This window comes from Petaurus breviceps, unplaced genomic scaffold (genome assembly GCF_028583685.1).
Source record: "Petaurus breviceps papuanus isolate PSGF00001 unplaced genomic scaffold, PetGlider_PUasm1.0 90903, whole genome shotgun sequence".
Taxonomy (NCBI): domain Eukaryota; kingdom Metazoa; phylum Chordata; class Mammalia; order Diprotodontia; family Petauridae; genus Petaurus; species Petaurus breviceps.
Genome location: NW_027187376.1, coordinates 2,528,527 through 2,555,493, shown reverse-complemented (window position 1 = coordinate 2,555,493; position 26,967 = coordinate 2,528,527). Strand labels below are relative to the sequence as shown.

General features: G+C 39.9%; 1 protein-coding gene and 1 long non-coding RNA gene across 3 annotated transcripts in view; one reads left to right on the top strand and one right to left on the bottom strand.

The window, feature by feature from the left end:
* The window catches only part of RPL37A (ribosomal protein L37a), a 362,834-nt gene extending 358,534 nt beyond the window's left edge, over window positions 1-4,300 (top strand). For both annotated transcript variants that reach the window (XM_069075185.1, XM_069075186.1), the window contains exons 3-5: window positions 715-843; window positions 1,680-1,762; window positions 4,151-4,300. In XM_069075185.1, the coding sequence (XP_068931286.1) occupies window positions 715-843; window positions 1,680-1,762; window positions 4,151-4,214 (276 nt within the window). In that variant the 3' untranslated portion in view covers window positions 4,215-4,300. The remainder of the gene's footprint in view (window positions 1-714; window positions 844-1,679; window positions 1,763-4,150) is intronic.
* An 11,973-nt stretch (window positions 4,301-16,273) lies between these two features.
* LOC138151567 (uncharacterized) lies at window positions 16,274-18,842 on the bottom strand. The gene is made up of 4 exons (XR_011165865.1): window positions 18,674-18,842; window positions 17,742-18,067; window positions 16,640-16,824; window positions 16,274-16,557 (listed from the first exon to the last, which is right to left on the bottom strand). It is a non-coding gene; the product is annotated as an uncharacterized lncRNA (long non-coding RNA).
* Between the last annotated feature and the right edge of the window lie 8,125 nt (window positions 18,843-26,967).

The window sequence follows — 26,967 nt, the reverse complement described above, 5'->3', positions numbered from 1 at the left end:
GGCTTTTGATTTCAGCTGTGTTTGTAAGCTCCTTGAAGGCAGGGGTTGGGTTTTTTTTTTTGCCTCTTCTGTGCACTTAGCTGGGTGCTTGATGCTTAGGTGCTTAATAAATGTTGATTGATTGGCCCTTTCAATGCAGATTTCTACTTTTGTAAAGTTATCTGGGGGGCACTGAGAAGTCAAATGACTTGCCTGCTAGGGTCACCTAGCCCAGTCTGCATCAAGGGCAGGATTTGAACTGAGGTCTCTGTTGACTGACTTCCCTTTCATTGTTACTTTCCACTTTGTCATGCTTTATTTTGGTTGCTAATGAAATAATAGCCAGCATTTATTATAGTGTTTTAAGATTTGTAAAGCCTGTTACAAATACTTCATTTGATCCTTACAACAACCTAGGAGGTAGATGCTATGATAATATGAAAATGGGGATACCCATTTTGCTGATGAAATTGAGAGCAGAAAGACATTAAGTGACTTGCCCAGGTTCTGCAATTTAAATGTTTGAGGTTGGGTTTGACCTCAGGTCTTCCTGGCATCCAAATTCATCACTTATATCTGCTTTGCCACCTAGAAACCCTTAATAAGTCAAATCTCTTTAGTACGTGTTTCTCAGCTCTAGATTACAAGGCATTGTTGAACAGAAATGTTCATTTATGTACCCTGTTGTTAACAAGTTCAGTGTTTAAATATTTTATTGAAATTGGACCATCACAGGCTAAACGTACCAAGAAGGTCGGAATTGTTGGTAAATATGGAACACGTTATGGTGCATCCCTCAGGAAAATGGTGAAGAAAATTGAAATTAGCCAGCATGCCAAGTATACCTGCTCCTTCTGTGGCAAGGTGAGTAACTTGGGGAAAGGGACTGTCTTAACTGTCCTTACATTACTTTTACAACAGTAATGTTTTTCTGCCCTTCCCCTTGTTTTTAATCCTTAAAACTAATCTTTTTAAATTATAAATGTCTTCTTTGTTCCTGACTTTGTACTAAACCCTGGGGATTAAAAGAAAAAGGCTAAGCAGTCCTTGCCTGAAGGAATTTACATTGTCAGAAAAAATTAAATATGAATTTGGGGAAGGATCATAAACAACTTGAGGGGGTTAAGAAAGATCCTCTGGTAGCATTTGAACACATTGACAGGTACTAGGAATTCTGGGGGAAGGGGATCTTGAAGGGGAGGGAACACCTAGGGCAGGGGATGGTGCGCAAAGGCCTAGAAGTAGAAGATGGAATATGATAAAGAGCGAAGAACAAATTGCAGAAGTTGCTTAGGTTAGTGCTTTTTTCCTCTTACTGCTCTGGTATGTCTTTCAGTAGTTACCTACCAAATGTGAAAGGTGAGGCAGTATACAAGAAAGTTTGCCCTTCTTAAATTCCAGCTCTGTCCTTGGCTTGTATCTGTGGCCCTGGGCAAAGTCATTTAGCCTTTTTAAGTCTCACTTTCTTCTGTAAAGTGGACATAATTATGCCAGCTGCCTAAAAGTTGTTGAGAGAGCTATATAAATGTGAGTTGTTAGGTATGAGGCTAAATTTAGACATAATGGAAAATAGCAAGGAATTACTTGCACAGAAGTGATAATAATAAACATTTGATGGCTAGAAGTTTAACTGTTAAAAATCAGTGTCTTAATTGTTTAAGAGTGGAGGTTAGTTCATGTGGGAAATTTCTTTTTTGTAGACCAAAATGAAGAGACGGGCTGTGGGTATCTGGCACTGTGGATCCTGTATGAAAACAGTAGCTGGTGGTGCATGGACCTACAAGTAAGTCAGTTTGTCCAGCTGTGCATGCATTTTTGTGTGTTTGTATAGTAAATATGTCTGCAATGGGCTGTGCTCAGGTTAGTTCAGTTTTGATACCCACAAAAGTCATTTATGCCTATTATGTTACTGTAACAGCAAGCATCCTAGCATATCCAGGATGGCTGCTAGCACAGGTTCTTTGATCTGCTTTACTAAAGAAAAGCAACTTTAAAGGGGTCAACAATCTTTAATTATACATCTATATGTATATATAATACTCTTAATTCAGGGGGAAAAGTCAGCACCCTGAACATCAGAAAATACAAACAGAAATTACAAGCAGGCAAAAAATACAGAGAAAATAATACAATTCAACAGACAAGGCATCTAGCTGTCTGACCATTACGTACATACATAGTTACCAGACAGAGAAGCACCATCCGGGTTTTCAAATCCAGGGGGTTTAATAGCTACCCAGAGTCTCATTTGGCCTCTTCCCATAATTGAGCCCCAAAGCAAAACCTTATTTCATAGTATATATACCCTTTTTCAGGGTCAGAGGACATCCCTGCCTAATTACAAAGTAACAAAAGGTGTGGGCCTTCCTGAAAAACAAGGCTCTTCCCAATCAAGCCCCTCCTGTTGGGTTTCACTGGAGGCCCACCCATTAAGGGGCAGGGAAGATCTTCAAATTCCCTTACCATTACACTTACATGGATTATGCAGCCAACCACCAGGTGGTGTTCTGAGATTGCATTCATTCACCACTAAAAGCATACACATATATATCATGCTTTGCGCCCTGAGAAGGTGTCATCATTGTGAATGTTGAGGCATTTGTGCAGGACTATAGATGGGGCAGCTGTAGGATAGTTTACGTGGGTCAGAACCTGAGACTCCTTTGGAAATTGTTGGCATATTAAGCCTTTGTACAGGCTGTCCCTTATGTCTTCGTACTTTCTTGTCTTCACTGTTAAGGCCCTTCTTGATTTCTGCACTGTTTAGTCCCTTGAAATTACCTTTATTTCCTTTGTATATATTTAAATGTGTAGGTGTTGTGTATCGTAAAGTTGGCTCCTATTGAGGGCAAAGATACTTTTTATCTTTGTATTTTTAAGCACCTGGCTATTAACATATCTGTTGATTGTCTCTTAAGTAGCCTGGCTGGATCCTGGCATTGGTCCATATCAGCAGTATGACAGTGGACAATTTGCTCCAGACAGACCTTTGAAGCCTTTAAGTTACAGATAGGTTGCCATGCACATTGGTGTAGGAAGCTTGGCCTTTAGCTCTCTTATACCTCTTAGTTATATTAAATCAAGAGGTCAAGGATCTCAGCAGTAACTTTTCAGGATTCAGTTCAGTCCAGCTGCAGGGAGTCAGAATTCTTAATTACATATAGAATATATGTTGCTGGCAGTATTGTAAGGAAGTGGAGTCCTTAATAAGTAAGACATGCCATTTAAACTGTAAAAACTCAATTCTAACCAGTTTTTGTTGGAAGTACTTGTCAAACTTGTGTGACTTAAGTTTTGGTAACTGAAGGATCAGCATAATTTTCTTAAGAATGTGGGTCAATAATAAAGGTACATTTTCAGAAACATTAAACACTTTTTGCCAACTTAGTATTGGAACTATCAACTGAGTCAGTAAGGCTGATAGTGTATGAAAAATGAAGTCTTCCTTAGTTAAACTGTTAAGAATTTTTTAAATTGGTTTTTTTAGACAGAACATTTAAAAATGATTGCTAATGCCATGCACTAACAATTCTTCTCTTCTGTATGTAGACATGCCTTTCTTAGCCTCTTTTCATTCCAATTTGCCGCTTCTCTATTCTTGTCTGATAAATCAGATGCCCAGGACTGTGTAAATTGTGCAGAAATTAGGAAGCATTGAAGTATGAATGAGAAAGCTTTTTATGACTGCTGAACACTAGAAAATTTTTTAAACTCTTGGGAATGGACCTGTCCCACTTCAATTCTCTTAGTTTTCATATATATTCAACACAGCAAGACATACAGCCCTGGTCACTACAATAGGGGCAAAGATGTAAAGGAATTGCTCTTATTAGGGTGCTGTTATAAAGAGTCAAAATTAAAATAATAGTAAAATGTTAAAAGGCAGACTTTTTTTTTTTTACCACAGTGCTGTTTTAGTGTTAGCTCATAAAATTGATGTCTCACTTTTACCTTTTTACCTGTTTGCTTATTTGTTTCCTGCTGGTATCCAAACCATCAGATGCAATAGTAGCATATGCTGTTAACATTAAGATGAGACTAACAAAGGCAGAATTCCTTCCATTTGCCATTTAAAGAGATTTCTAGTTGAGATTTCATACATTTCATTCCTGTCTTGTATTAAAGTAGCTGTTTATTTTGGAAAATCTGACTTTGTTGCTTTTCTTTCCAGTACCACCTCTGCAGTCACAGTCAAATCTGCCATCAGAAGACTGAAGGAATTGAAAGACCAGTAAAATCTTTATCAAATATCTGTAGCCCATAGTCCAACAATAAATGGGTTAATTTATTGAATAAAAATCACTTTGGTTTTTAGTAGTCATTCTTTGAACCTATTCATAATTGACTTGAAAATATTTGATTATTACAGAGTAGGTGTTTGAAAGCCTCCGTTGAAGGTGGTAGAGATTAGTGGTTATAGTTTCTCATAGATTTAGGTGATTGGAGGGAAATATACAGAGAATCATAATAATTTACGTACATTGGAGAGTTGGACAGTCGTCTACACAAACTACAATGGTAATGTTTGTAAAGTGCTTTATAAATCTTAGAGCTCCATACATCAAGGTCTGTTTTTAGCCCAGTGTTCTTAGCATTCCACAACTGGTTTGTTAAAATCATTAGAGTTGAAGGAAACAGCGTTTTTCTTAACAGATGAGGTAAAAGTGCAGGCTTGTATTCTGAGGTCCTTGGATGTTCAAGGGGCCCATGAACCATGATGGTAAATGACATGTTTATTTCATATATATTACTGGTTTCTTACATAATATCTATATTATGCTTTGAAAATCATTCCAAGGAGGAATCCATAGGCTTCACCTGAGTTCCCCAAGGAGGTTGAGGGGCAATCTGTAGCAGTATATTTGTAATTTTGTTTTAAATATAATTTGTGAGGCCTCCTGAATAGTTTTTACGTCTATTTGGGAAAATTAGCAAGGTAGAGGAAAAACAGTGGTGTTGTTACTACTGGGGAGCTACAAATAGGAAACATTCTGTCTAAATTTTCACTGATCTTTGAAAAACAAAAAATGTTAAGTGCCGCAATGTTACAGATGGGTGAATTTACAGGTTTCTAAAAATGTATTCTTCCAACACAGTCAATGTTCTTCATTTTAGTTCTTTTTAGTTCCTGGCAAAAATCAAATTGTGATCACAGGATGCTTTGTTAGCTTTAGGAAGGGAATTGATGGTGAGAACTAATAGGAGCTAGCATGCATGGATTTATCAACAACTGCTTAGGCTGCTAGACTAGCCTGATTTCTTGGGACAAGCTTGCTATGCCTTTGGGATGCCACAGTATACATTTAAATTTCAAAAAGGCACTTGGCAAATATGATATGCTCATGAACATGGTGGAGATGAATCCAGATTTTGTTGGTTTCTTGAACCCAGTGGTTAGTGACAGTGGATAGATGTTAACCCATCTAGAAAGGGTTATGGTAGAGAAAGTGGAGAATCCAGAGTACAGTTTGGAAAGGAATGTGTCTGGCCTCAGCATCCTCCCTAAAATGGAGATTGCCAGCCAAGCAGAAAGTGAAAAAAATCAAGTGTCGTGAATGCATCCTAGAGGGGAATGACTGCCTGGCTTGGGTGTAATCCTGAAAGTCACAAGACCAATTTACATGCTACTGCTAAAGTGATTTTCCTTAAATAGAGATCTGATCTTAGGCCTTTTCTCAACTAGTTTCAGTGGCTTCCTATTTCTCTAGAATAAAATGTGAACACCTGTTTTGCTTTTAAATTGCTACATGAGCTCTAACATTCCAGCCTCACTGGATGTCACTCCTGCGCACTGTGGTCCGACTAATCTGGCCCCTGTTCGTCTCATGGAAAACTTGCTGTGTCCTTTCTTACCAAGCAGGTCCTCCAAGCTTGAAATCCTTAACCTTGCCTCTGTGATTCAGTCACTCCATTTAAGATTCAGTTCAAGCATAGTCTTCTTTATGGAATCCTGAGCACTTTACCCATTAGGATCCTTCTTCCCAAACTTCTTTTTTTGGAGGGCAATTGGGGTTAAGTAACTTGTCGGAGGTTACACTTGTTTTTTTTTGTGTGGGTGTTAAAGTGAGGCTGGAACCGGACTCCAGGGCCAGTGCTTGACTCACTGCACCACCTAGTTGTCCAAGAGAGTCCAAACTTTAACTGCTTAGTATATAAATGCGTTTATTCATTTTATACTTGAGACACACAAGCACATATGTTGTGTGTATATGAACTTTTTGGCTCCCCATTAGAACATAATTTTGTTAGTAAGGATTGTTTTGCTCTTTGTACAGTGTTGATACTCCTTTATGTTTATATAAATACAAGTATTTATACTCCCCTAGATTATGACCTTGTTTCTTGCCTAAAAGAAGCTGTATCAGTGTTCCCTTCTACTTTTTAGCCCTTTTTCACTTGGGCTTCTGTTCACAACATTGGATAAACTATTCTGCATGGCCAGCAGTGACTCCTTTATTATGAAACCCAGTGACTTATTATCGGGTCCTGTCTTGCCCTCAGCAACGTTTAAAACTTGGCCATCACCTCTCCTTATTAGCCATACTCTCCTTCCTGGATTTTCATGACACTACTCAGTTGTGATTTTGTTCTAACTTGTTGGACCAGTTCTCACCACATCATGTCCCACTCATCTTCATGGGAGCATTTCCCTAGGTCCTCTCTTACTACTCTCTCTGACCTTAGTGGTCTCATTTAACTTCCATGGACTCAACTATCTGTATACAGATGCCTTCCACCTTCAAGAATGAAGCTCCTTCACTCTGACCTGCTTAACATCTTTATCTGGATATACCTTAGGATCTCAAACTCAACATGTTATAATAACAACAGTCAGCATTTTATATCATTTTCAGGTTTGCAAAATGCTCTACATATTTTAGTTGATCCTCGTAAAAAATCTCATGAGGTGGTGTATTATCATCCCTATTTTGTAGATAAGAAACTGAAGCATGTATACATATGTATATATAAAATCTATGCCTGGAGTGGACTTTGATGTCAGGTCTCCTTAAACTAAACCTGAGTCTCTACCCACTGTGCCACCTAACTGCTTAAGTCTGAAACAAAATTCGTTATCTTATTAAATGCATTCTTCCTCCTAACTTTCCTATTTCTATTTCTTCTAGTTACCCAGAATCACAATTAAAGAATCTTATACTCGTCCTTTTACCTTGCAATTGCCAATTATTGTTGATTGTATTTTCCCAACATCTCTGGTCCCTCTCTCCCATTACATCACAACCACCCTAGTTGAGGTTCCCTCCATTCTTATCTGGACTGTTATAATGCCCAGCACCCTCCCCTATTGGTCTCTTGCTTCTCTAAGTCGTTGTCCATGCATCACACAGTTCTGACCATCTTGAGCATCACTGCTCAAGAAGGTTCAGTAGTGCCCTATTACCTTTACTTTAAAAAAACTCTCCCATTTGACATTTAAAGGCCTTCCCAAACTGTCTTCAGCTTCTCTTTCCAGGCTGATTATACAAAGTTCTTCCTCTCAGCAAAGTTGCATGTATAAAGGGATTTTGTTTGGAGCTCAGTCTGTTCCAGGAAGTGTTTAGCCTGCAGTATTTTCTCCACCCTGGAGTCAAGTATCAAGTATATTCTTTGGCTTGAGGTGATGTTTGCCAGCTAGGAAAACTGTAATGGCTCCTGGCTTAGACCTACTTCCACAACACATGAGTATCAATGTGGTCCTTGGGCTGTCCATCTGTTAGCCTTCACACCTACAGCATGACCAGATCACCTGCTTTCACAATTATTATTAGTGCCATCTAAATATTAATAAACCATATGTTAATATGAATACGTGATATGAATATGTAATCTTCAAAATTCAGGAATTATGTATGTCTTAGTTTAGGTAAAGCAATAGAATTTGAGGAACATGACTGATAAACTGTAGACTGATAGTGCTGTGCTGTGTAAGCCACAAGTAAGACCAGTGGGTCTCTTCAATTTCAGCCACTATTCCGTAGTTTCTCCTCTTCTGAAAATACTGTGCTAGGTGTTCAGGATATAAAGAAGGTAAAAGATGGTTCCTGCTCCCACAGTGAATGGGGGAGAAAACAGGAAAAAATATACATTTAAAGAAACAATGGACAGGATAAATTGGAGGTAATCAACAGAGGGAAGGGAATTAAGGGGAATCAGGAAAGGCTTTTTAGTTGTTGGATCTTGAAGGAAGTTGGGTGGCTTCCTGTTTCTCCAGAAATATGTAAGTAAAAATGCCAGAGTGAGATGTGGAGTTTCTTGTTGAAAGAACAGCAAGGACATCAGTGTTACTGGATGAGAGAATAAATGGGGGTGGGGGCATAAGGTATAAGAAAATTTGAGAGGTGAGGAGAGCAGGTGATGAAGGGCTTTGAACATTAGAGGATTTTTAATATTTTGTTGGAGGTGATAGGCAGCCACTAGTGTTTAAAGTGGGGGGGGTGGGGTAACACAAGCAGACCCACAATTTAGGAAGATCACTTTGATAACTAAGTAGGGGATATTAGAAGAAAGGCATTTATTGCAATAGTCCAGGAGTTGAGGTGGTAAGGACCTGTATCAAAGTGGTAACTGGCAGAAGAGAGAAGGGGATATGTGCAAGAGATGTTACAAAGGTAAAATCAATAATCCTTGGCAACAGATTGGATATGGGGATTGAGAGATTGAGAAGTTAAGTTTGACACTTGGGTTGTAAACCTGGGTGACTGGAAAGATGGTAGTACTGTATTAAGAAAGGAGGGGGTGAAGGTTTAGAGAGTTCAGTTTTGAAGAAGTGGTTGAAGATGAGAGTCTAGAGGTCAGTAGAGAGGTTATGGCTAGACAAGTAGATTCCATGGCTCAAGGAAGACCTATTTTTAGCATGGAGATAGTAAGGAAGCAACTAGTAGACAGGGAGAGATTAAAGTGAGAAAGTGGAGATGATGGGCAGGGGAATTTGGTAGAAAAGTTGGACTGTGCATTGTAGATGGGTTCGCCTTGGCAAGAAAAAAGACTGCCTCTTCATGTGAGATGGGGTGATGGTAGAGATAGTGACAAAAGCCATCTGGGTGATGTGAAATGAGCAGAAGGGAAGAAGGGGGAGCTCAGGGCAAATGGCTTCAACTTCTGTAAAGTAAGAGGCAAAGTTCTCAGCTGAAAGAATAGCGGGAGGAGGGGAACCGTGGGAGATTTGGTAAGGGATGAAAAGGTTTGGAAGAATAATCATGGTGAGTGAGATAGCGAATTAATTAGGGAGGTACAAAGTGAGAACCCAGTTGTAGTTATGCAGCATAAATTTGTAAAGTATGGCTTTGTGTTGTTTGGTGAGTTTCCTGTGTATTCACATCAATCTCTTCAGAGAGTTCCTATTTTTCCTCCTCCTCAGAGCTGTCTCTCTTTGTTTTCTCAGAATTTCATTCTTTTTAAAACATTTTTTATTTATTTTATTCTGAACTTAAGAAATAAAGCATTTCCATAACACAGAATAGGAAAAAAAATGATCGCACATAAAAATGAAAATCTATTATATACAACTTACTATTCCTTTAAAAATATATTAAATGAATTTATGTTTATTAAAATTAAAATATTATTAATCATATTTATATTTATGTTGCATATATTTATATAGTATCATGTAACATAATTTTCTCCGTTTTTTTCCTTTCCTCCCCTTCCTCCCCCTAGAGATGGCTACCATTGACACAAATATATATGTGTATGTATATATATAATATATATATATATACACGTATACATATATATCTGTGTGTGTATGTAAAATCATTCTATATCTACTACTTATCAGATCTCTCTCTGGATGCAGATAGCATCTTCCTTCATAAGTTCTTTGTAGTTAATTTGGGTATTTATAATAGTCAAAATAACTTAGTTGCTCAAAGTCTTCTTTTAAAAATTTTTTATTTAACATTTTATTTCCCCCCAGTTACACATAAAAGCAATTAAAAATTTTTTTTTAAAAATGTGGAGTAACAAATTCTCTCCCTTCCTCCTCCCCCCCCCCCCAATCATTCTGAACACAGTATTGCTGTTAGTGTATACAATGTTCTCTTGGTTCTGCTCATTTTGCTCTTCGTTATTTTATGCAAGTCCCTCCGTGTTTTTGTAAGACCATTGAACTCATCATTTCTTATCATGCACAAAGAATTTCATGCTTGAATGGCACGTGGGCTTTCTCCTTTAGAATTTTAGTCCATAGGATCCTACCTGTTACTCCTCAGAATAATAAGTAAGTGGTTGCTCTCCCGAGATTGTTGATCATCATACTCTCTTTGACTTTCCTCTCCCCTACAGAGAGGCTTCAACAAGGATAGCATAGGATCACAAAGCATGGATGGGCTGTGAATTGTACTGATGGAGGAAAGATCTAAAATGACAATACTAAGTCTTCTCTAAAAAAGAAAATGTGCCAGTGCTTTACAAATATGATCTCATTTGATCCTCACAACAATCCTGAGACAAATGACTTGCTTAAGGTCACAAAGCTATAATCATCTGAGCCTGGATTTGAATTCTCTTCTTCATTCCAAGATCTAGGACTCTATCCCCTGTGACTCCACCTTCTTCCATCTACATAGACCACAATCCTTCTGTGCTTTAGTAGATGGTTTTTGAAAAGCTAAAATATTAAATTATTATTAATTTAAAAATTGAATGAATTAAAATATTAAAAAGTCAAAATATTGAACTCTTCATGGTGAATAGTGAACCTCTCAGAGCTTAGCTAGGCCGATCTGCAGACAAAAGACACAGTCCATTACTAGATTTTTATAAAAACCCTTTCCAACTTTGTAGGACCTGCCGACGAATGTGTTCTGTTGCCATAGCTTTACCATGATGCTTCTGAGTAGGATTTTAATGCAGAATAAGCATATACGGATATCCGAGAGAAGGTTAGGTACTGAAGACAATTTGTATCATGTCATCACAGTGGGGATATATCTTTGGCAAATGTACGTCTTACTGGCTTGGGCCTCACCCAGTGTATTGGAGAAGATTTAGGACAAAGACCAGAATTCCCTGCGCAGAGAGATGTCCTCCAAATATTCCTGTTTATACCTGACATTGTGCAGATTGCGTCAAGCTTCAAGACACAGCAGGACCTCCTGGATGAGATCTCTAATCCTTCAAAGGAACTTGTTTTGTCCATCCACACAGGAAAGATGAAGTATATGAAGGATGTCTATTGCTTGGATTTCAATTAACATCTGAATAAACATGCCATAGAGCTTGTCCAACAGTATGTATATCTGGGACAGACAGTACATATAAACAGCGAGTTAAACAGGAAGAGTAGAGAAACCTGGAGTACTTTCAGGAAATTGTAAAGCTCTTTATCTGACCCATGCTTCCCATGAAAGCAAAGACCCATCTTCTCAACACTAACATTTTACTACCATTGCTATATAACAGCAAGAAATAAAACACTGCTACCTTCAATGAAATAAAGATGGATATCACACAGAGGGTGTAGAGAGGCATATGGTGGGTGTGAGCAGGCTACAACATATAACTAAGGAGGAAAAACAGGAGTAGAGGAATCATCAAGGAATTGTAAGGCAGGAAGATAAGATGGGTTGGTCACATGTTGAGATCGTGGACTTAAGCATGTGGACTGTTAGAGTGTTACTACTAGTACTCGTAAGATACTGTAAGAAAACGAAGAAGACATCAGGCACATTGGATAGACCCTTTTGGGCAAACTTTTGGAAGAAGAGTTGCAGACATGAGTCAACTGCAATTTGCATGAATGGAGGAAACTTCTACAATCATGAGATCACAGATCTAACTGACTGCTTAATTATAGAGTACCATCATCATCATCATTATTATTATTATTGTTATGGCAGAAATGATGTAACAAATAATGACAAAACAGAGGAAGACCTAAAGATCTGTGCCCAAAAGTCCCCTGTTGTATGTAGAACACTGCATCAGGGACATACAAAATATACATAAAAAGTTACCTACCTTCAAGCATCTTGTAGTCTAGTAACTAGCTAAGTCAGTTAATAAACACTTATTAAGCACCTACTGTATGCCAAGCACTGTGTTAAACTCTGGGGATTTAAAAAGAGGCAAAAGATAATCTCTGTATCACTCAAGAAGTTCTTACTCTAATGGGGGAGACAAGTCAACAAATATATACAAATAAGCTATATACAGGATAAATAGGAAATAAATGAGAGGAAAGACACTAGAATGAGGAGGGTTTGAGAAAGAGTCCCTGTAGAAGATGGAAATTTAGTTGAGACTTGAGGAAAGGCAGAGAGGTAAGCAGGCAGAGATGAGTAGGTAGAGCATTCCAGCCATGGGGGCAGTCAGAGAAAATGCCCAGAGCTGAGATGGAGCGTCTTGTTCATGGAACAGCCAGGAGATCAGTGTCATTGGATAGAAGAATATATGACAAGGAGTAAGGCAAAACAAGATTGGAAACATAGGAGTGGGCTATAAGTGCATTAGTGTTACAGATCAAAATACTATATAAAGGCTGAGGGTGAAGGTTGTTAATGAACTTGGGGATATGGGGGAAATGAACCTTCAGAGAAGAGACTGCATTTGAGTTTATATTTAAAGGAAGCTTATCCATAAGCAAAGGTAGAGAGAATAGCAATCCGAAAATAGCACGAATAGAGGCACTGAAATGGGTCAGTGTTTGGATCATATGATTGCTGAAAGAATGAGTTAGGATGGATGATCTTCCTCAAGGAGAGATGTGGGCGAATTCCTTGAAAGCTCCTATGTGCAGGATATTCTATTGAACACTAGAGGGTGATAACGAAACAGCAAAAAGAAAGAAACATGACTTCATGTATCTGCTTTTCCGCAACAGAGCTCGATCTTAGGAAATGACCAAAAGTGCTTGAGTTGGCCCGGCAAGGCCTGGTGGTTAATTTTTTTTATTTAAGAGAAGCCAACTGCATTTCTCTTATTTAATATACATCTAGAAAAGGTTGTTGGGACCAAGAAGGAACATATTCCTGGACAGGGGGAGGAAGATAAATGTTTCTGGAAAGGGAGGAGAAAGATCCTAAGAAGGGGAGAGTAGGAGACAAGAGACCAAGCAGGGGAGGTGGCATTAGTTGGAAGGGGAGGCCAGTTACAATATTTGAACTCTGGAGTAATGCATGACTTCTTGTCACCTTAAGTCAATAATGTCATAAACAGAACTAAGAGGGACCAATCCACTTTGCTAACAGAGCACAGCCCCCAGGATGTGGGTGAGAGGGCCAATCGATTTTGGCGGGGCGCTATCTCAACGGCGAGATCACAACATCGATATCGCTAGAAGGAACCAATGAGAAAAGAGTTGTCATCTCAGGTGAGTAGGTGGGTAAACTTTGGGTTAGCCAGTTATCCATGTCTAGGGGCCCCCCAAACCACAAAGAGAATCTCTGTTAAGCCCCCAGAGATAGAGGCAGAGGATCAAGGGTCATCGGTATTTCATGTAGTATGATAGGGACCTTTCACTCAAATCTAGAGGCTCTGTTAGATTATTATTGAATTAGCAAGTGGACTTAGAAAGAATACATATAATATGATATGATATGATATGATGTGATATATGATACAATACCATGCCATACCATAATATGCCATGCCATGCTGTACGATGCCATACGGTATGGTACGATACGATGTGATGATAGAATAAGATACAATTCCATGCAATGCAATACAATACAATATAATATAACATAGAAAGAAGGTATAACAAGCAAACTGGTATTAGACTCCATGTAATTATGCAGGTTATCTTTCACCTTTTAAGAACCTTTCCAATGAAATTCTGTCTGTACGTGACAGAGATTTGTTTTGTAATCTCTATGCAAATCTCCCTCCAAAGAGGAATAACTAAACTAGTCATCAAGGGATGATGGATTTAGGGTTGTAAAATGCTCCAGGAATTTCTTCAAGAGATCTTCTATTTCAGCCTTATCCTTTAAGGAAAACTAAGGCCCAGAAATGACTTGTAGAAGGTCAGACAGGTGGTTAGTAGCAGAGTCAAAGTTCCTGTGCGCTTCCTGCTTTATTACATTAATTTGAGGTCTGAGGCTTCACACCAGTCCTTGAAAGCTATAAAACTTTGGGAATATCTTTTACTCTCTCTGAACCTCAATTTCTTTCTCTTTAGAATGGAGGTGATAATATTTGTACTATCTACCATACTGGATTGTTTCACGGAAAGCGCCTTATAAATTGCGAAGCTTAGATCAGCGTGGCCTCATTATTATTATTACAGCTTGTTAATACTAATACAAACTTTTCTATTATTTTTTTGTGTGCTTCATGTTGAGTATTTTCTAATATGATTGTGTGGAAATCTAGAACAAATATGCAATAAGCTTAGAGAGGAATAAACCATGTTGCGTACCTTTTCGATCTAGAGAGACTATCATAGAGTTGAGGGTACTTACAGTGAATTTGGAGGATAACTGAAAAGTTATGACTTGGTGAATTAACAGATTTCTGTACCTTGAAAGTTCCTAATATTTCTATGCTGATTGAATTGAAAATATTTGTAAGTTGAGGAATGGAGAATTCAAAACAATTCACTCAACAAACATTTATTAAGTATGTATTATATTGCAGACTTTGTACTAAACTCTGGGTATACAAATTCAAGTACTACCCTCAGGGAGTTTACTTTCTAATTCTAGAGACAAATCTCTCCCTTTCTCTTCTCTGAAATCCATTTTTTGCTAGGTGTGGTCGATTCTACCTTCTTAGGATGGAGTGTTGGATTTGGAGTGAAACAAGTTCAAATCTGGCATCAAACACTTAATAGCTATGTGATCCTGAGTAAGTCCCTAACCTCTGTACCTCAGTTTCCTTATCTGTAAAATGGGCATAATATTAGCACCTACCTTATAGGGTTGTTTTGTGGGGATACATTAGGGTCATAGTTCTGAAGCACTTGGCGAACCTCAAGGACATGTTCGTTTTTCATTTTTGAAGAAGACCAATGATATCATGGGGTAGTCGTGACTTTCGGGTAAATTGGATTTAAGTAAGCCAGAGTAGCACAAAATCTTCAGCCTCCCTTTTCCAGAGTCATTGAAGTTCAATGGCAGGACAAAAGACGACTGGCTACGACCCAGGATCCAGTGGGTGACCATGGCGTCTTGCATGTATGGCCAAGCTCTATGAGCCCCATAGCACCTGTTCATCAGCCTTCACAGCCATTGGAACAGGTTATTCTCATCCACCCCTTCTGCCAGGGAAGTCTTCACATGCTTAGGGTTGACACCCCCCTAACTGGCTGATGGGTCTGAGGCCTGTCGGTTACGCTCAACCTGGTTTATTTAACCCATCTGCCGCCACCTTTTTACTGAGGAGGGATCGCTACACATGCTACAGCTTCTTGGAACCACAGGTGAGAGTTGGGTGACCAAAGATGGGCCAGCAGCTCTGAAAACGGCTTGGCAAGCCCTCCCACCAGAACTATCTAAACGCTGGGTACTTTCTATATCTAACTCATCTTCCATCTGCTCTTGCCTGGACTATTGCAGTGATCCGCTGGTTGATCTCCTTGTCTGGAGTCTCTCCCCATTCTAGACTACCCTTCGTTCTGCTGCCAAAGCGATCTTCCCAAATTGGTGTTCTGACCATATCACTCCCTGTCTCCACACACACCCTTTACTCAAGAAACCTCCTTTTTATCTACAGAACCAGATAGAAAACCCTGTTTGGCTTTTACAGCCCTTCATACCCCGATCTATACCTTTCACTTTGTTATCCAGGAATTCTGGCCCACTGGCTATTCCTTGAATAAGGCACTCCATCTCCCAGCTCCTTGCATTTTCACTGACTCAAATTCTCGTCCTCTTAGTTTGTGGCCTCTTGGCTTCCTTGAGGTTTCAGCTAAGATCCCACCTTCTACAAGCCTAGAGCCTCCCTTCTGAGATCATTCACCCTGCAGATATATTTTATGCACACAGTCTTTTGCATACTGCGCCCCCCTCCATTACAACGTGAATTCCTTGAGGGCAGGAATTTCTGTCCCCAGACTTTAGCCCAGTGCCCCCACATTGTAATTGCTTAATAAATGCTTGGTGATGTGACTTTTTAACATCTAAATATAACATAGGTTTGCTCTGTCTCTACTCTCTGAACTCTGAGGGTCCGGTGGGTTACTTAGCAGGCCTCTTTTCTCTGGTACCCTTGAGGTATTGACTAGAACTTTCACTGGCTGTGTTCCCATTCAATTTTAGGAATCCAGTCATTAGCACCCCAATTCTATTGAACCATTTAACAACGGATTAGCATTTACAAAGGAACATTTACTTCAGGGATATAGCAAGGATAAGCATTTAAACACTTTTCTAAATATCTTGGTAGTATAATCCCCCTCCACACCACCTGGGTCTTTGGTAGGGGAGGGGGGTTAGGTTCAATTTAATTCCTACATAGTATTAATTCCACCAAATTCAAGTTCAGAATTCCACTGGACTAGCATCTATGAACTCTTCTGATTTCTTCGGGCTGCTAAGCTGGCTTCAATATCCAGCCTGGGGATCCTTGCCTCCAAGGTTCCTGTGGTTTCAGCTTCTGGGTCAGGAGCTCTTCTCTCTGAACCTAGAACTGAAAAGGACAAATAAATCAAGAAGAAAACCTCGATTCTTTTCTTAGGGGTCACATTGCCTAAATTCAGGTCCTCCCCTACCTCCCCCGAGATTGAGTGAATGAGTCCTTCATTCTTTGGTGGAAAAACGCGGATGGCAGCCACAGTAGACCAACACAGAAAGTCCATACGTGCACACCAGCTGTCTTGTCTCTCAGAAGCACATCCCAGGCACCTCCATATGACAGCTCCCATCTTAGGTGATTCGGGAATTCACTACCATTCTCCTGTTACATAAATAAATAGAATATCTATCTGTCTGTCTATAGTATGTATGTATATTTACACACATATACTCACACACATACATATAGCTACATATGTACAATTATATATTAAAACTTATGCACATATATACATATGTATATATGTATGGTTATATATGTATATAACTTCTCTCTCACGCACGCACACACACGCCTTCTTCATTCCTGTCTCACGTGATGATGTGGCCTCATTCCTCACCAAAGCTAACCCCTCTACCTGTTCAAGCCATCCTATTCCATCCCCTCTCCTCCCACACATTGCCCCCCTCCATCATCCCCACTCTTTCATTTATTTTCAATCTCTTCCTCTTTTCTGGCTATTTTCCTGCTGCTTACAAACATGCCCATGTCTCCCCCATCCTGAAAAATCTTCACTTGACCCTTCCATCTTCCCAGATTTCTTCATCCACAATAGGTGCCTCCACACTCTCTCCACAAGCTCCTTTCTTAATTATTACAATGTTACTTCCAGTGTTATCATTCCACCCAAATTGCTCCCTCCAAAGTTACTCATGATCTGTTAGTGGCCAAATCCAGTGACTTTTTCTCAATCTTCCTTCTCCTCCACCTCTCTGCAGCCTTGATCCTCTTTCCTCGTGATACTCCCTTCTCTTTACATTTTCATGATACCACTCTTATCTGCCTTTTCTCACCTATCGGACTTCTCTTTCTCTGTCTCTTAATACTGGATCCTCCTCCACCATCTAACCTTAGGTATCCCTCAGGGTTCTGTTCTGGACCCTCTTTCTTCTCCCTCTATACTATTTCACTTGCTTGGGGGTGTTCAGGGAAAAATAGCACCGCTGCGATGAAGGCTTTCCAAGATTTTTTCAGGGCTACGTATCTACCTTTGTTGTCCACTTTCACCCAACTCTCACCTGGGATTCTGAGAAGCTGTTAGCATGTCCAGCAGCCACACTCTGGTAAACCATCTTGGCAGACCACCTAAACCACGATGAGGGTAGCTGACAGACCTCAAGCCCATTGGTGAGTTAGGGAGGGTGTCTACCCCAAGTGTGATCCCCACTCCCTGGGAGAATGGGTGGATGAGAACAATCTGTTCCAGGGGCCACGAAGGCAGCTGAAACAGGCTCTGTGGAATGCTTGGAGCTTGGTCAGACATTGAAGACGCCGAGATCATCCACTGAATCCTGGGTCACGATCAGTCTTCTTACTTTTGTCCTCCTGATGGACTTCAATGACTCTGGAAGAGAGGGCGAGGCTGGTGACTTTGTGCAACTCTGCCTTTCTTAAATCCAATTCACCCTCCAGTCAAGACATCACCTGTGACATTGTTGGTGCTCTTCAAAAACTAAGAATAGACAACAACAAACAAATAACTAAAGCAAAGGTAGTGCTCTCTCAACATTTCCCACTGTCAACTGCAAGATGCCTTCTAGAGAACGGGACTTTTCTACTTATTGCCTTGTATTACTTCTTGCAGTCTATCAGCAATCTGCTATTTTCTCACAGATAGCTGTGACCCTCGGAGACAAGAAAGGTCGCTTCAATATGACAAGATTCCTATGCCCTGCTACCATGCTACCTGGTTGGAAGTCCTAAACTCTGAGCTGCATCTGTAGCAGAATTCCCTGAATATTCATTTAATAGCGTTTACTCCTTTCTCAGGAATGACCAGAGCTTCAGTATCATATGGCCTTTGGGACAGAACTTCTTTGTCCACATCAATGTTCCCTCTATGGTGGTGTAGGCAGAATTCATTGTTGACTAGTGCTTCCAAACATCTCTGGCAGCAGCATCTAACTGGGCAGTGGTGAAAATAGGTCACTGGTTTGTTTTCAGACCATACCTGAAACTTTGCTTCATCCATCTAGTCTTTGGACTTCTCATTGACAACTCATTTCCAAGTCAAGAGCTATGGTTTGTGTATAAAGTGCCAGATCTCACCATTGCCAAGTCCTCTGTTTGCCAATACCGTAAGTTATATGGTGGTCTTCATTCTCCTGATATGACTTCTTCCAAATCTTCCAGGCTAGCATCTGTATATAGGAAAAAAACCCAACAACTTGTTTTCTTGGGTTTTTTGCTTTTTGGAAGGGGGAGGGCAAGGCAATTGGGGTTAAGTGACTTGCCTAAGTTCACACAGCTAGTAAATGTTAATTATCAAGTGTCTGAGGCTGGATTTGAATCAGGTCCTCCCGACTCTAAGGGCAGGTGTTCTATTCACTGTGCCACATAGCTGCCTCAACTTGTTTATAGGCGAACACTGGTACCTGTTATAAATAGCTGAGATTTTTTCCTTCCACATTTATACATCCACCTATGTCCATTTGTTTTCATAGAGTTTAGAGCAACTTAACCATTCTGCCCTTCGGTTTTGTTTCTTTTCAATTATATATCCATGATAGAAGTCATTGAATGGTTTAGTAGTAGCAGTGTAGTTCTTAACATATTTGCCATATTGATTGGCAGTCCTACAAAAGATTGGCCTGACTGACAGATTTGAAAGTTCTTTAGAGGTGGCCAATTCAGGAGTACTTCTGCCAGCATTCATATCTTGCCCTATCACACAACCCAAATACTTGACCAAGGCACTGTAAAGCTGGCCACTTATCAATGAAAAGTTCCAGAGTAGCTTCCCCTAATTGGTCCAACAGTTTTATTGGTCTTTTCTCAAGATTTTCTAGTGAAATTCTAAAGACAATTAGTTCATTGAAGTTTACCAGAACTTCCAGGAAAATAGTGTCTGACTATTTTCTCCAACAGTCATTGGAAAATTGCCAGTACTCCAGAAATATTCTGGGTCACATGTTCAAATCGATAACAAAAATTCAGATGAAAGTTACCTTCTTTTTGTTTTCTAGTCTCAAAGGAATATGATAATTTCTACTGCTTAAATTTAATACTGAGAACTCCTAGCTGCCAAACAGATAGTCTGAGTATCTTGAATATCAGTTCAAGGTTAAAGCAATTGGGGTTAAGTAACTTGCTCAAGGTTACATGGCCAGTTATTATTTCTGGGTGTGGTGCTGAGTATCTGAGCCCGGATTTGATCCAGGTCTTCCCGACACTGGAGCCGGTGCTTTTACTCGCTGAGCCACCTGGCTGCCCCTAAGCAATTGGGGTTAAGTAACTTGCTCAAGGTTACACGGCCAGGTGTTTCTGGGTGAGTGCTAAGTGTCTGAGCCTGGGATTCTATCTCCAGGTGTTCTCAACACTGGAGCTGGTGCTCTTACTCGCTGCGCTACCTGGCCGCCCCCAAACTTTTTTTTAAATAAATACTTGTTGAATTTAATGTTTGTTTAAATATCAGTTGAACAGTTTCCTGTGGTCACAGGTCTTTTACATAGCTCTCCCCACTATCTCCTTATCAGAACCATATGTCTTCCTAATTTCATTTTTGAGAGCATCCCATCCCTCTTTAAGCCATGAATTCCTACCAAAATTTTCTCTGAACTCTTTGAAATATACTCACATAAAGTCTATTAGAGTGTGCCTGACATTTTCCTTCTTATCCATTGTGAACTTATTTCCTACCGAGATTTCTATCATTTCTGCCCTGGCAGCAAGTTCCTACATAATGGTCAGAAGCAAGGAAGAAAAGAAGAAAACAAGTATTTTTTAAGTGCCTACTGTGTTCCAGGCACCATGTGAAGCACTTTACACATATTATCTTACTCGGTCCTCACAAAAATTCTGTGAGGTAGGTGCTTTTACCGTACCTAATTTACAATGCAGGAAACAGGCATCTAGAAGTTGATCCAAGGTCACATAGCTACAAGTGTCTGAGACTAGATACAAATTCATATTTTCCTGACTTTATCTATTGCACAATAATATTTCCCCCTCATTCCTTCCTCTACTTTCTATAGAATGGAATCATCTACAATGCAAATCGTGATTTTTAATTGCTGTACTTTTTGCAGAGGAAGAACTACAACATATGTCCTAGACAGATGAAGTCTCCCTTCAATTCTCTGTTCCCACTGTTCCCTTTCTGTGTTGTTCTTCTGGATCTCATCATCTGTTTTTTCCTTCTGGTCAAGAGGTTTGCAGTATATTACCAATATGATATCATTTCTGTTTTTCTATAAGTATTTACTAAAATATTCTCTGCTGTTTTTTTTTCCCATTTTTTCAAATGCTTTATTGACTTCTGATTTACATCATTCATTTCCGCCAGATTTTGAGTTACAAATTTTCTCCCCGTTTTCCCCCTACCCACCACCCCAAAATAGCAGTCCCACAGGATATCCCCTCCTCCAATCTTCTCTCTCCCATATCTTCTCCCATACGCTCTTCGACTTTTCCAGTAGGGCATGGTGGATCTCTATGCCCCAGTACCTGTATCTTATTTCCCAATTACATGTAAAATAGTATTAATAATAGTATATACATATATATATATTAAACATTTGACTTTAAAATTTTGAATTCCAGATTCATTTTCTTCCTCCCTTGTCACCCACCCTTACTGGGAAGATAAGCAGTTCAGTATAGGTTGTACATGTGTAGCTAATGCAAAGCATTAACGTACTAGTAGATATATTGTAAAAGACTGACTATATTTCCCTCCCTCCTATCCCACCTCCCACTTTTTCTATTCTCTACTTTGATCCCGTCCCTTTTCAAAAGTGGGTGCTTCCAACCTCCCTCCCCCCCAGCCTGCCCTCCCTTCCATCATGCCCCCTCTCATCCCCTTCCCCCCTACTCTCCTGTAGAGTGAGATACCCTATTTAGTGTGTGTTTCATTCCCTCTCCGAGCCAAATTATATGAGAATAAGGTTGACCCATTCCCTTTTGCCTTCCTATTCTTCCCCTCCATTGTAACCATTTCCCCTTGCCACTTCTATATGAGATAGTTTACCACATTCTGTCTCTTTTCATCTCCTCTCATTATATTCCTCTCTCACCTCTTAATTTCACCTTTTAAATATCATCCCTTCCTATTAAATTGGTCCTGTGCCCTCTCTCTATGTATACCTGTAAACATATATACACACATTCACATATGTATTCATACTCCTGTATACCCTCCTATATAGACATATGTATATATATATATATATATATATATATATGTATATTCCTATTCCCTTCAACTATTTTATACTGAGAAAAGTTTCATAAATTACAATTATAGTTTTTACATGTAGGAATGTTAATAGTTCAACTTTGACAAGTTCCTTATGATTTCTTTTCCCTGTTTACCTTCTCATGCTTCTCTTGCTTCTTGTATCTGAATGTCAAATTTTCTATTCACCTCTTGTTTTTTTGTCAAGAATGCTTGAAAGTCCTCTATTCCACTGAATGACCATATTTTCCCCTGAAACATGATACTCAGTTTTGCTGGATAGGTGATTCTTGGTTTTAATCCCAGCTCCTTTGACCTCCAGAATATCAAATTCCAAGCCCTTCAATCCCTCAGTGTAGAAGCTGCCAGATTCTGAGTTATCCTGGTTGTGTTTCCACAACATTCAAATTGTTTCTTCCTGGCTGCTTGTAATATTCTCTCCTTGATCTGGGAATTTCAGAACCTGGTTATAATATTCCTAGGATTTTTCTTTTTGGGATATTTTTCTGGAGGTGATCTGTGGATTCTTTCAACCTCTATTTTGCCCTTTGGTTCTAAAACATCAGGGCAGTTTTCCTTGAGAATTTCTTGGAGGATGATTTCTAGGTTCTTTCTTTGTTTGTGGCTTTCAGGTAGTCCAATAATTTTAAAATTATCTCTCCTGGATCTATTTTCCAGGTCAGTGGTTTTTCCAATGAGATATTTCACATTGACTTCTATTCTTTCATTTGTTTGGATCTGTTTAAAAGCATCTTGATTTCTCATAAAGTCACTAGCTTCCATTTGTTCCAATCGAATTCTGAAGCAATGATTCTCCTCAGTGAGCTTTTCAGATTCTTTTTCCATCTGGCAAATTCAGCTTTTTAAAGTGTTCTTCTCCTCATTGCCATTTTGAGCCTCTTTTGCCATTTGACTTAGTCTATTTTTTAAGGTGTTATTTTTCTTCAGTCAGGCTGTTGACTCTCATTTCGTAATTTTCCTGCATTGTTCTCATTTCTCTTCCCAATTTTTCCTCCACTTCTCTTATCTGCTTCTTAAGGTCCTCTGTGGCCTGTAACCAGCTTGTATTTTTCTTGGAAGCTTTTGGCGCAGGAGTTCTGACTTCACTGTCTTCCTCCTGTTCCATGCTTTGATCCCTTTTGTCCCCAAAATAGGAGTCTAATGTTGGATTGCTTTGCTTGGTTTTCTTCCTTTGCCTGCTCATTATTCATTTATTATTTATTTATTTATCTATCCATTTATTTATTTATTTATTTATTCATTCATTTATTTATTTGTTTATTTATCTATCTATCTATCTATCTATCTATCTATCTATCTATCTATCTATCTATTTATTTAAGCAGTCAGGATTAAGTAACTTGCTCAAGGTTACACGGCCAGTTATTTCTGGGTGTGGTGCTAAGTATCTGAGCCTAGATTTGATCCCCAGGTCATCCCGACACTGGAGCCTGTGCTCTTACTCACTGAGCCACCTGGCCACCCCTAAGCAATTGGAGTTAAGTAACTTGCTCAAGGTTACACGGCCAGGTGTTTCTGGGTGGGTGCTAAGTGTCTGAGCCCAGATTCTATCCACAGGTCATCCCGACACTGGAGCTGGTGCTCTTACTTGCTGTGCTACCTGGCTGCCCCTTGCCTGCTTATTTTGCCTCTCATTTTGCTTGACTTTGGGGCCCTTTGCCACAGTAGGACTCTGCCACCAGACAGGAGAACTTCTTTCCAAATGCTGGGGTTTTCTCAGCTTCCAGAGGTATTAGTTGGGTGTCCTCTCTGAAGCCTCCACATGCTCTGGCAAGCTGGTCACACACCCCAGGACCTCCACCCTAGACTGCAATCCAGATCCAAGCAGGTTAAAGCAAAGTGATTACCCCTCAGACTGGTCGCTTGTTCCCCCTACACTCTGCAGGCCAGGAGCTGTAGCTGCAGCTGGGCTGCAGCCCTCAGTGGCTTCTCACCCCAGGGGCAAAAGCCGACTCACTCCCAACTACTGGGTCCCAAAGTCCATACTGCACTGACCTCTCACTTTGTCCTTAGTATCTATGTGTTGATAATTCTGGAAACAGCCACAGCTGCTGGTGATCTGGAGTCCCTCCAGCAGGTGGTTGGTCAGGCCCGCCCTGGGGCTAAAACCTCTGCTAGGGCTGGGGTCAGCTCCCAGAGCACTGTGCTGGCAGATTCCTGAAGGCCTGCCAGGCTATCCTCAGTGGGAGGTTAGCTTCTCTGTGTCATTTTGTGGGTTCTGCGGCTCCAAAGTTTGTTCAGAGTCCCCTTTTACATGGATTGGAGGTGGTAGGAGCCAGAGCCACATGGAGGTCCTGTTTCTACTCCACCATCTTCAAGGTATCAAACTCTTGCTGTGATTATATGGGTTCATTTTAGATGTTTTCTTCATAGGGCAGTCATCTGGACACCCGTTTTTCCATTCTTGTTCTTAACCACCATTATATCCAATGCATTTAGGTTGCTAGAGTCTGTGAAGATACCATTGACCAATTATTCTTTTACATGGCTTCTAAGGTCCTCCATTGAAGATAAAGGAATCTTCTTAGATCATTCCCTGAATGCTCAGGGGCTGATCTTGTGGGTTCTGTGAGTTGTTCCTTAGGCACATCCAACATCTCACTCATGAAATGAGAACAGACGTGTTCTCCTGCTGATCTTGTGTCTCAAGGGATCTTTCTATTGTTCCAGTCCTGGAAGGCTACCAAAGTGAAACTTCTCCAAATTTACTTCTGAGTTTGAAAAGTCATTGTTTTTGCTCCCAGCACCTCTGTTCTTCTGCTGGTTTCTACACAGGCTGCATAGATAGTCCAAGTGTGCAGGTATTAGGTCCCAGCTTGTTGCTCAAAGTATCTGCTAATGCTTTAAATAGGCTGGAACTGTTTCCATTCATTGCTGACATTCCAGTGAGAGTTGGTGGATCTAGAAATAACAAAGCATGGTGCCCACTTTCCTGTTGACATCAATTTAGGAAACTTCAAGCTTGCTCTGATGTATCTCAAATGTGGGCAGCTTGTTTGTTTTTTGGCCCCTTGGCTCAATAAATTCCTAGTCTTTTCAGTTACTATAAAGGTATATTTCTCAAATGTCTCTTATAGAATTTCTGGGATATAATGGGCACTTCAAAGCCACTGTCCAATTTAGTATATTCCACATTCTCAACCTTCACTATCACCTCTAATGTAATATCCTATAAGCCCAAATGGGATGGACACATAGGTAACTGATGATTAGGTCCTTCTTACTGTTTTTAAGGTCTGGGGTGACTTCTTTCCTTGGACTCATGTTGTTTTCCTGATGCTTGGTCCTTGGAATCTAGTCTCTCATATACCAATTCTATATTCTCTGCTTGCATATAGGTATCATGCATGTTTAGCAACTGCCTCTCTAGAGGGGGGTGAGGAATGTATGTAGGACAGACTGTTAAGTTTAATCTGCATTACCAAGATTTTCTCCATCACTTTCGTGAGTTTAGAAAATCAACAAAACAATAAATCACACCTTGATTTGGAACATTTGCTGATTCCTGAGGTACAATGCTTACATTGAAAATTTAATAGCCAATTCTTTTGAGACGGTTAGAAATGGCCCCAGCACTCTCCTGCCTATACACAAGAAGCTGCTCCTGTGCTGGCCAGAGTTGGACTATCCTAAGTTCAATCCTTTTTTGTATCTGTATGTCTACCTTCCATCTTAATTACTGTGTCCAGCAACAGATTGTATACAGAAATTAGTTTGTAGCTTCTACTGAACATCAAGCCAATGAGTGGCGATTGTCAGTTAAGGCTATGAATCATTTCTCTATACAATTTTCCCAGTATAATCTCACCTGCAGCCTTAGAATTTACTGTTACTTTCTCTGTCAATCTCTTAGTTGAACATTCACTCAAATTGCAAAGTCAAAAGGCTTTTTTCCTTTGACTGAAGAGGAAAATGAATAAAGTTATCATCAACTTGCTGTGAAAGACTAACACCAACACCACCACCACTGCTATATTGCCTTTTTAGGTTTTGGAGATATGCTTGCCATGTTATTCTGGGCTCTGCAGCCTTCAAGATCTGTCTGGATCTCAAAGGTGTTCCTTTAATGTTTTCCATAAATCTATTCCTCATTTTTTTCTTTTTAAAAATTTCTTTTGTTCCTCCTTTCTAACTCAGATACTTGCCAGTGCTTTAGTGAATCATTCAAATGATTGATCCAAATTTCCCTTGTCTATTCTAATAATTTCTTTCTAGACAAGATTTCTTATTTTCATCTAAAATATCCCCTTGGCATGGGGAATGTGGGCTTAGTCTTACTCAAGAGTAGGGAACCTGCTGCCTCAAGGCCATGTGTGCTCTTCTAGGCCCTCAAGTGCATCCCTTTGACTGAATCCAATTTGTTCACAGCTCTGTAAAACTTGGACTCAATCAAAAGACTGCACCCAAGGACATTCGAAGGCCACATGTGGCCTTGAGGCTACAGGTTCCAGACCCCTGGACTCTTACCTATGGGAAAGCCTTCTTCTTTTTTTTTTTTTTTGCTTTTTGGAGGGCAATTGGGGTTAAGTGACTTGCCCAAGGTCACACAAGTTTTTGTGTTAAGTGTCTGAGACCAGATTTGAACTCAGGTCCTCCTGACTCCAGGGCCGGTGCTCTATTCACTGCTCCAGGTACCCACCCCAAGGCTTCTTTTTTTAACTTAAGAAAATACTTTTTTTTTGCAAACCTTTTCTTCTTATGAAGACTTTTGGTGTTTTAGGCAAATTTCTCCCAGAGGAAAAGGAAGTTGAGATGAGTTTCTAGGTACTATCTTCTACTATCAGTTTCTCTGGAAATTATGGAATGATCATGTAGGTCTGGTAATTCACAAAATGCCCACTGACCTGGGGGCATCTAGTGCCTGTGCAGAGAAACCTGGGACAGCATATCTCCTCCGTGTGCAAAAGGTGAAATGGTTACTTCTGCATTGGAGAGACTGGCACATTCATGGACATTCTGTTATTGGTTCTGTTCTATTAACCTGTCGTTAGGAGGAGCCATTTTTGTATGACTGCATAGCCTGAACTGAAGAAATCTTCAAAAAGTCT